The sequence below is a fragment of the Haemaphysalis longicornis genome, unplaced genomic scaffold (genome assembly GCF_048455015.1).
Source record: "Haemaphysalis longicornis isolate Haplotype H1 unplaced genomic scaffold, Haemaphysalis longicornis Haplotype H1 scaffold_9, whole genome shotgun sequence".
Classification (NCBI taxonomy): Eukaryota; Metazoa; Arthropoda; class Arachnida; order Ixodida; family Ixodidae; genus Haemaphysalis; species Haemaphysalis longicornis.
In genome coordinates this window covers 138,702,403-138,713,086 of record NW_027526460.1, presented here as the reverse complement: position 1 = coordinate 138,713,086, position 10,684 = coordinate 138,702,403, and the positions used below count along the sequence as shown (strand labels likewise).

The window sequence follows — 10,684 nt, the reverse complement described above, 5'->3', positions numbered from 1 at the left end:
CAAACAAGTTTCGGTTGCGGTTCTGTAAAACAACATGCTTGACATTCGACGGCATCGTTGGATGGGCATTCTCGATATCTCAGTAATCGTCGTACCGCGCTTGTGCCATGTTGTCAGCTGTAAAATGCCTAAGATAAGCCTCCCAGGACACCTTGGAATCGTAGCAATCATTAGCTGATTGATTTGATTGATTGCAGGGTTTAACGCGCCGACGCAACGCAGGCGATGAGGCGCGCCGTAGTGGAGGGCTCCGGATTAATTTTGACCACCTGGGGATCTTTATCGTGCGCCGAAATCTCGTACACACGGGCGTTTTTGCTTTTCGCCTCCATCAGAAAAGCGGCCGCCGCGGCCGGGAAACGAACAGCAATCATTAGCCGAGGCCTACGCAGTGAATGAAAGCCCTCCGCGTCACCGCAGACGCCCAAATGCCATGCGCTTTTCCCCCATATTTGGAGCTTGCCTCACTCATACCTGTATCGTAAAAAGCGTGTTCGCACCAGGCCAAGGGTCTGCTGATTCAGGCCTGTGCACACTGCTCGCAAGCAGTCGGTGCTTATGGCAACAGCACGCCAACGAGAACTCGCTAGCGCGTCAGTGTCAGTATGCGCGCGTTCTATTAACTCACTCGTGGAGCAGTGAACATTAAGGCCCAAAAATGGTGAACTCTACAGAAAACATCAGCCGAAAACGAAAAAATCAACTTACAAAAAAAAAAAAAAAAAAAAACAATGTACCGTTGGGGATTCGAACTTGTGACTGTCAAAATAACATACCTAGCGCTCCAGACCGCTCGGCCACGGGCCAGTACTGCCAGCATTCGAATTACAAGGTATATAATGTATACTGCAGAAGGATCAACATTTGGGCGAGTTGGTACTGGTTATGTATCATCTTGACGAAACAGCGTAAAAAACGGGGACACTAGGAGAGAAAGACGACAGGGCGAGCGTCGTCCTGTCGTCTTTCTCTCCTAGTGTCGACGACAGGGCGAGCGTCGTCCTGTCGTCTTTCTCTCCTAGTGTCCCCGTTTTTTACGCTGTTTCGTCAAGATGATACATATAATGTATAACCAGTTTACACTCTTATTTATTTTTAGCATTTCAAGCAGCTTAGATGACTATTTGTTGTATAGTGGTCGTGCAGTAAGTCCCCCAAATTTCCACAATATCTCACATCTAGCAATAGCATTTCTTAGACGGAAAAGCGTTCGCAGATGTGCGGTCGCGCTGCTGACCGCTGTGCTTGTTCTCCCAGCGCAAAAAAGTGCTTCGTGCTCCCTAGAATTACGCTGTACGGTAAAAGTATCAGTTGATTTTATTTCCTTAGTACCTATATTCACTTCGCTGACTCTTGTCCCGCCTTCAAGTGGCCGTAGATTTTCCTACTGGCGTGCCAGACAGTGAAGCGTCGCATGTGCGCTTGTGCAGCGCTTGTGTGGAGCGACCTGGACTCGGAGCTAGATACAGTGTAAAAACTAACAAACTAAATAAAGGCACATTCTTATTCACAAACGTGTCGTGGCTTCGTTTCAACTGAACGAACGAATTGCGACGGCCCGTCGGCGGCCGGCGGACTAAACGCTGGGCCGACTGACTCTGCCGGAAGGTCGGCGAGCCATGCAGTAGCTCAGTCAAGCCAAGTCATCTCCTCCTGACGTCACACGAAAACGCCACAGAAAATGGGCGAGGGTGCAAAGAGAAGGACAGCATTTTCGAATAAATTTTTCTACTAACTAAATTCGCGTAAATGCGCTCAGAATGGTTGAAACGTGGCCTATGGACCCTGGACTACAATTTGCGCTAGTAATCCCACAATGTTTACAAATCACTTCAGTGTCCCTTTAAAATAATTTCTTTTATTTTGAAGTAAACTTCGTAAAACCTTAGACTTGCTGCCTTTTTTACACTGGTTTCAAATATGGCAGTAAGTCAATAAGTTACCACGGTCATCAGAGATAATTAGCCATTGTTTGTGGGGATCCGCTTGATCCCCTTTCCCCCTCCCGCGAGCGCGATGTTCGAACGAGCGCGCTTCTCGCGCGCGTGACGTCACCTCGCGGGTCGACGCGCCGGCGGGCACCGACTGCCCTGCCGCCGCTGTCGCTCCTCCTCGCCCGGGAACCTGCCTCCTCTCGCCCTCTCCTTATAAGCACGACGCGCGCTCTCTTGCTTTTGCTCTTGGCTCTTGCTCCGGCTCCGGCCCCATGGATAGGGGAGATGGGGGAATGGAGGAGATGGGAGTCGGATACCGGGGCGCTCCTTGTCCCCGGCTGGCTCGTCTCCTCCCCGCCGCGCCGGCCGGTCGGGCGCTGTTTGGCCCTGATCGGACGCGCAGGGTAGGCCTCTGGTCACCTTGCGAGCGGCCCGCGTGCAACCTCGGCCATGGTCGCCTGTTTGGGCGACGCCGTAGGACGCGTGTCGGTACAGTGTAGTTCTTAACCCGGTCTTGGCGTTATTATGCACTGTACGACTCGGCCAATAAACCCCATGGTTCGTCCTGGCCCTTTGGAGCCTGTCGTCGCCTGTGTCGGTGAGTCGAACCCGTCGCGCCGTCTCCCTTGTGGACGCCGCGAACCTCTCTGGGGCATTTTGGATGGGTCATTTCCGGGCGTAGGGGGAACACCCTGAACCCCACTTAGCCCGCAAGGGACCAACGAGCCCACTTTGGCGCTCGACGTCTCTAACGAAGCTAGCCGGGGTCGTTTGGTGCCCCGTAGCCAGGCCCAATATACCCACATTGGCGCCCAACACGGTATCGACACTGCGCGACGGAACAGGCCCCTGGCCTTAGTCCCTGTGCGATTTACTGTGAGGTGAGCGGTTAGGCTTTTGAGCACCACGCTGTTTTTAGCAACGTGCTCGGGCCATCCGCCGCTGCCCGCGGACCGAGGCACTTATCGCCCAACCCGCGCCAGCAATCGGCTTTTGGGAGCACGACGCTTCGGCGTAACGCGCTCCCGCCGCTCACCGCTGCCCGCGAACCGAGGCACTTATCGCCCGACCCGCGCCAGCATCTCCTGTGTTCTGTACTACTCAACGTAGCGGCGATCCCGAGCCTGCGAAATTGACGTACGATTTGAACCTGGAGCAGAGCCATACGCTCGCTACGTCGGAAACGAGAACCTCTTTTGCTCGGACGGCGTCAGCCTGCGTCCAACGTATCTCCACGTGCAGACGCCAAACGGCCCTGGTGGCCCAGTTTGCGTCTCGCTAAGGAGCCCCCTGCGCCTCGTCGAGGAGGAGCCTCCCGCTCTGATGACGATAATGCGCATTCGTCCTACCACGTGCGAGCGCCTATCGCGCATAGCACGCGTGGACGCCAGGGCCCTGTCGCAAAAGAGCACCTTTCGCTCCCACGACACGGCCGGGACAGCGTAGCACATCCCCGCACAGGCATTGTACGACGCTTTGTTGTCGATCTTGCCGGCGCGCGTGAGATGCAGTGCGCTGAGTCCACAGCTAGGCCCACTGGGGAGCACTCTGTTTCCCAGGCGTAGCTCGCCTTACGATCTCGTGTTTCCAAAGCACGGCGGCCCGCTCGCCGCGTAGTGTTACGGACGACTTAGAGGTCGGGCCACACGTACTGAACGAGTTCGACCGTTCCGTCGACCAAAGTTCGTTCGTAGTGGAGACGGACCACGTGGCATTCAGCTGGCTTAAGCGGATACGCGAACCACGCGTGCTGGCCATATAAGCTGCGCCCGTGAAAACGTCACCGTGCGCAAGGGGAGCGGTAGCACCACGTGGGGGCGGACGCCTGTCGCGAGCCCCCGTGACCGCTTGAATGTTCCTAACGCGCCTAGCACCCGACTGGCCCCGTAGCCACGCGCTGAACGTCGGCCAGTTGGTGCGAGCCCCGAAGGGAATGCATTAAGCGTGCAAACGTTGTAATTCCCGGGCGATATCGCATACCGAGCAGACCCATTGTCAGCCGGTATTGCATCCAGCAGAGACGAGCAGGTGCCCGGTTATCAGAACGATCCGTGTTGTAAATATGATTTTAACTGGCTCTGTGTGAGTCGTGCTCTGTGTGAGCGGGCGACGCGGTCGCCGGAGGCTACTAACCGCTTGTATTGTGGTCAGCCTCGAGCGCTTTGCAGCTCGTACTGCTGCAGGCGCGTTTTTTTTTATCTCTCGGATTCGTATCTGCTACACGCTCAATGTCTCTCGCTGAAGTTACCCCACCGAAGGAAATTCCCCTTGAGAGTTTCGCGGTGGTGAGCACCCGCAGTTTGAGGAAGGTATACGATACTTCCGTGACTCGTGGGCGGCTGGGCGAGTGGCCGCAAGACTTCCCGAAGTTGTGCCGCTCCGCTACCTGGCCAGGCATGTAGCGAGCTGATCTCCACTATCCTCGCTCTTGCCGTTGCGCTGAAGGAAGGGAAACGCGAACGTGGCGGCAAATATCAGCCCCAGTCGCTAACCCGGAGTTCCTGACGCGCGCCGCACCTGACGGAACCTGTCCCCACGTGCTCGCACGTGTTCGTCGGTGCGATCGTCGAAAGGAGCACTGCCACGAATTTGGCAATCCCTAGACGAGAGGCGCACCCGGGGACCATATGTTGTCCGCCGGCATCGCCTTTGGCAGGACAAACCTCCTCCGAACGCAGCACGAAGGTCCGATTTGTAAATATGTAAATAGTAGGTCGTTTTGGCTCTGTGTGAGTCGCGCTCCGAGATGGAGCGGGCGACGCTTTCGTTGGAGGCCTATAACCGCTGGTACTGCGGTAGGTCTCGTGCGCTATGCAGCCAGGCTGCTGCAAGCGCGTTTTTATTTTTGTCACGGACCCGTGCCTGCGAGGAGCGGATGGGAGTTCTGCCGATAAAATCTCACCCGATAAGGCCCCACGAGGCTCAGCATGGGTGGCGATTTACCGCAGTCTAGGGAAGCCGCGTTGAGCTTCCCCGACTCGCGAAGGGCCGGATAAGCGAGCGACCGTAAGACTTTTATTAAGTTGTGTCACTCTGCTTTTAACATCGGGCCGAGCGCACAGCGAGGAGCCTTTTTGCTTCTCGCTCGTGCAGCGCGTGCCACAGCGCGAAGTGCGGATCCCTCAATCTATCCGACTTCATGCAGCCAATCGAGAGGCGCAAACCACGGCAAAATACGGCGTACACTTTCGGACTCCATCCCGGTGGCCGTAGTCGTCGGTTCCTTTCAGGCTGCCGCTGTTGGCTTCGCTGATGGGCGACATTTTCGCCCTGAGGAAGCACTAGGCATGCGCGATGACGACAAAGGACCGCGATATTCACCCGTTTGGCTTTTTCCGCGGGCCTGATCATGCGTCCTCACGTCCGAGCGGAGCGTTGGCGCGGGGCGACGTTTCCGCCCCATGACCAACCCTACCGAGCGCCAGCGAGCGCCAACGCCGCAGCCACGGAGAGGTTGCTTCGCGACGCCCGGCTGGGCAACGAGTTTGCCCCCTCTCCTCAGTGGCGGGCGGAAGCGCGTCACGTCAGGCGACGGGCCCACCAACTGGCCCAATAAGCCCACGTGACATGGCAGGTAAACCCTCTCTCATGGCGGACGTCGGAGAGACACCGCGGGAGAAGGGCACGCCACTCAATCGGCGGCCTAGGGAACGACGCGGGCCTCACGCCCTTCGTTCCAGTATTCTTCCCTCTATGCCTTCGTCGCCGATAGCGACGCTTTGGAAGGGGGGGAGGATGGCCGCCGACGAAGCGAAACGGGGAATGCCGGCTACCTTCCGTGCGACCGCTGTTACGCACTACGCAGCCGTTAGCTCTCTCCAGTTTCTCGCGGCACCGGCATTACGGCCACTTTTTCGGCCCGAGCCTTTGCGCGCCCCTATCGCTGTTCCCGGCAGGTAGTTTTGGGTTTCGCCTTTTGTCTCCCTTTTGCAGCACTGTTCCTTGGCGCGGTCCCCAGCCCGGTTTTCTTCAGTCTTCAGTTGCCGCACCACACACGGCCCTTGTCACAGGCCAGCCTGCATCGACCGGCGGCTTCAACGTCGCCACTCGCCAGGGCCATGGCACACCCAAGCAACTCGGGCGCTCCGGCGCTTTCTAGGGGCACTCCCTCACGATGCCTCGTGCGGCGTCGCTCGCCGCGGCTCCTCTCCTTGGCGCCTTCGACGAGCGCACCCTGGGTGCTTCTTCGGGACCTTCAGGCGGTACGGCACCCTGCGGCTGCTGCCACTCCAACCTTTGGTGGCCATCTCCTGCTGCAGCTGGTCGAGCTACGCCTGGCAGCTTCAACCCTCGAGCCTGTTGCTCGAGCGTCCGGCGTGAACCTGCCCCGCGGTCTGGCGGTCTTGGGCCTGCTCTCCGGTGTCCTCCAGTCATCTAGACGGCCCCTGCTCGTGCCGACCACTCTGGCGCTGTGTCGAACTTTGGAACGGCGTGTCTTCGAAGTGTGGGCGTGTGTGTCGGCGTGTACTCCAACGTGCGGACATTCGCGGACTTCTTGGGCTGGGGACCCGTTGTAACCTCGTAGGGTATGTGCTGTGCCTGCAGTTGTCGAGCGGGTCCTTCAGACCGGGCTCGGTTTTGAGGAGGGGGGGGATGTGGGGATCCGCTTGATCCCCTTTCCCCCTCCCGCGAGCGCGATGTTCGAACGAGCGCGCTTCTCGCGCGCGTGACGTCACCTCGCGGGTCGACGCGCCGGCGGGCACCGACTGCCCTGCCGCCGCTGTCGCTCCTCCTCGCCCGGGAACCTGCCTCCTCTCGCCCTCTCCTTATAAGCACGACGCGCGCTCTCTTGCTTTTGCTCTTGGCTCTTGCTCCGGCTCAGGCCCCATGGATAGGGGAGATGGGGGAATGGAGGAGATGGGAGTCGGATACCGGGGCGCTCCTTGTCCCCGGCTGGCTCGTCTCCTCCCCACCGCGCCGGCCGGTCGGGCGCTGTTTGGCCCTGATCGGACGCGCAGGGTAGGCCTCTGGTCACCTTGCGAGCGGCCCGCGTGCAACCTCGGCCATGGTCGCCTGTTTGGGCGACGCCGTAGGACGCGTGTCGGTACAGTGTAGTTCTTAACCCGGTCTTGGCGTTATTATGCACTGTACGACTCGGCCAATAAACCCCATGGTTCGTCCTGGCCCTTTGGAGCCTGTCGTCGCCTGTGTCGGTGAGTCGAACCCGTCGCGGCGTCTCCCTTGTGGACGCCACGAACCTCTCTGGGGCATTTTGGATGGGTCATTTCCGGGCGTAGGGGGAACACCCTGAACCCCACTTAGCCCGCAAGGGACCAACGAGCCCACTTTGGCGCTCGACGTCTCTAACGAAGCTAGCCGGGGTCGTTTGCTACCCCGCAGCGAGGCCCAGTATGCCCACATGTTGGAGGAACAATGAACAAAACAGTGCTAGTCATAAAACTGTGATCTTTATATTTTCCAATACTACGAACTCTGGTGAGTGCAATAAGGAAATCATTTTTTTTTTATGCACTGCTTTGAACTAGTTTTACATCTTAAAAATAAAAATTAATAAAAATTCCCCACAGTACATTTCCTCTATGAAATGTACTGTGGGGCATTTTTAGTGTTGATAGTTAAGAGCCTGGTAACCGGGATATGGTATGAACTGAAAATGTATCGACGGGGTTCTACTGTAGCACTACGCCACAAATGTGTTAGTACCAGCACTAATGGCAGTCAGTGTACCAGATGTTTCTGTGCTAAGCTTTAATGGGAGCAAATGGTGGGACAAAGATGTTTCCGCTTTCCCAGATAGTACGTTTCTCCCTCGCATTTCTTTTTCTTTTTTTAATGTATCAACAAGGTTCTACTGTGCATCATTTTGCAGAACCTCACAGTGTGGGGCTCAGTTAGGAATGCCTCAGCCCACACACACACATACATAGAAGGTAGTAAATGAAATGGCCAGCATCAATCTACCCCTTGGAATGAAGCAACACCAACTGGGGCTGAGACTTGCATTGCACCCCCCCCCCCACTGCAAGAAAGAGCGGAGCCCCCTCACCCGTAGCTCCTTCTTCATCTTGCGCATGGGCCGGAGGGGCGTGTTGGTCAGGCGAAGCTGGTGGTTCTTGCTCTTCATGTGCTGCACGGGAACCACAGGGCTCGGTCATCACACCTCTTCCCACACCCAGCGGCACAGCCACAAAGTCAACAGTGTGATAGAATCCCATCTGGCCGTAAGGGTACGTTTGCAATAAGAGAGAGGAGAGACGCCTACCAGTCCCAGAAATCGCTTTTGACGTTATGAATTGTGGACAAGGCTTCCGTGCTGGGCCGAAACATGAACGATTTTTTGGGCTGGTCGGTGTTTGTCATTTTTGTTGAAAATGTACCCTTACAGCCAACAACCCCTTCCCCCCCCCCCCCTCACCTGAAATGAAAACTGTCGATTCCTCCTCACAAAATTTCTTTTAATTTTTGAGTAAATGCAGTGAAACCTGCCAGTCTTGCTACTTTCCCCCACTGATTTAAAAAAATGTCATTATTTTTTGAGTCAGTCAATTAGTTCCCAAGATAATTAGAGATAATTAGTCATTTTTGGAGGAACAGCAGACAAAACAGTGCTGGTCATAAAACTGCAATTTTCGTATTTTCCATTGCTACGAACCCTGGTGAGTGCAATAAGAGAAACAGTTTTTTGATGCACCGCTTGAAACTAATTTTGCAGCTCATTAAACTTTGGTGTTTGAGATGGGCATTCAAAATGGTTCCTTGCCAATGGTGCCACCAAAGTTTAATGAGCTGAAAAATTAGTTTCAAGCGGTGCATCAAAAAACTGTTTCTCTTATTGCATTCACCAGGGTTCGTAGCAATGGAAAATATGAAAATTGCAGTTTTATGACCAGCACTGTTTTGTCTGTTGTTCCTCCAAAAATGACTAATTATCTCTAATTATCTTTGGAACTAATTGACTGACTCAAAACAAATAATGACATTTTTTAAACCAGTGAAGGAAAGCAGCAAGTCTGGCAGGTTTCACAGAGTTTACTCAAAAATAATAGGAGCTGTTTTAAGAGCCCTGTCCGCCCTTAAATCACGTCAGGCATTCTCTGCACACAGCCAGCGTGACATCAAGAAGTCACGGCAAGCAAGTTTCCAGCAACTGCTGGAAAAAGTTCCGGAGAAGAGGCTGCTTTCCTCGCCACATGTTCCCTTTTGGTGTCAAGGGTATTACCATGCGCATGCTACAGCAAACACGGGGGTTCTGCGCAACCAGCATAGTACCCAGTGCTATGAATTTCCGATGTGCTCCCACAACACCAGGACTGCCCGGCAGCCCTCATACTTCGTCCGCTCCAACCTGCCATGCGACAGAGCTCAACCCCGTGCCCTATGGCATTGTCCGCGGCAAGTGCCACTCTAAATGCTCTTGAAAATGACGTGCACCAGTTTTGCATCATGCAAACAAAGCTGACTGACTATGGATTCTTTTCTGTAGATAGATAGTAGTGCGGCCTTGCTTGCATGCAAATAAAATGTTTTGATCTGTTTAGAACTTTTTTTTTTCCGCAGCGTGCTTACAACAGCGATCAGTTACAACGATGGAATTTTTTCGGCACTAGAATATTGTTCTAAGCACACTACACTGTATTCAAAAATTCGAATAGCAGATATTTGATTCAAAAATCAAACTATTTGCGGAGCTACTATTTGAATTCATTCGTATTCTGACATTTATAGGAGCCATGAAGAGAAAACACAAGTTTGGTTCATTCAAAAGATTGTCTCGTTAGAATCATACTGACACCACTTTTAACGTAAACTTCGCTCAAATAAGCTACATAATTAGGAAAAACGGGAATGGTCATGCGACCCACCAGCTCATTTCCCGCAACAGAACCTGTGATGTCACATGGGCTAAGCTCTGCGATTGGCGGAGGCTGGCAGAAGCAGACGCAAATTAGGTAGAGCTTACAAACTAGACGAACGAGCGATTTGCGCTTAAATTTAGGGCACATTCTTTACAAAGTAATAAGAATGATGGGACAAACAGTGGAAGTTACGAAAGCACATGTAAACATAGAAGTACTGATGCGTTCTGCTGTTTGTACTGCGCACAGCATGCTTTGGTTTAGCTGCACAGCACTACGGGGCTTGGGGTTGTCGCAGACGACACTGGCCGATTGACGCAAGCAACGGTGTCTTACGTGACCCCATTTGTCGAGCGAGCACTGTTTCGGGGAACGAATATTTTCTCCCAGAACAAAAACAAGCCAGGTTTAAATGCGGGCAAAAACAAACCAAACGCTTGCCACGGTATGGTGGCGCCATCTAGGTTACGGAACGTAAAGAAACGCGGGAACAAACCAACACCGCTGTACAGGGTGGAGACAACCTTTGAACGGTCCCGTGCCGCCGCAATTGGGCCAACGGGCTCAACGCGTTATTCTTTTCGTTTCCCACGAGACCTAGCAACGCGAAACAGACAATATGATTCAAACTTCTTCAGTAAACCGCGTTGCGGCGATAATTTTAGCGCGGTTTTGACACAATGACTTGCTTCGGCGGCGAGCGAGCAACCGAACATGGCGGCGCCAGCGTTACGTGTCTGTACCCTGTACGGCGGATGCGTGAATGAAGGTACTCTAGGCTGCAGAGCGGTCGGTTCCCGTGATGTCACTTGGGACCACGAAAACGCACGATTGAGCAGGAAAATCAAAATTTTAACCTAAATTGTTTAATTTCTCAGTGAATAAAGCACCGTTTCTATCCGGACAAGCGCTGAGGGCACTATAAAACACGAA

General features: G+C 54.1%; 1 protein-coding gene across 1 annotated transcript in view; it reads right to left on the bottom strand.

The window, feature by feature from the left end:
* The window catches only part of LOC144153626 (uncharacterized), a 76,104-nt gene that overhangs the window by 36,371 nt on the left and 29,049 nt on the right, over positions 1-10,684 (bottom strand). Inside the window, exon 6 of the mRNA XM_077685275.1 lies at positions 7,942-8,022. Coding sequence (XP_077541401.1) covers positions 7,942-8,022 — 81 coding nt within the window. The remainder of the gene's footprint in view (positions 1-7,941; positions 8,023-10,684) is intronic.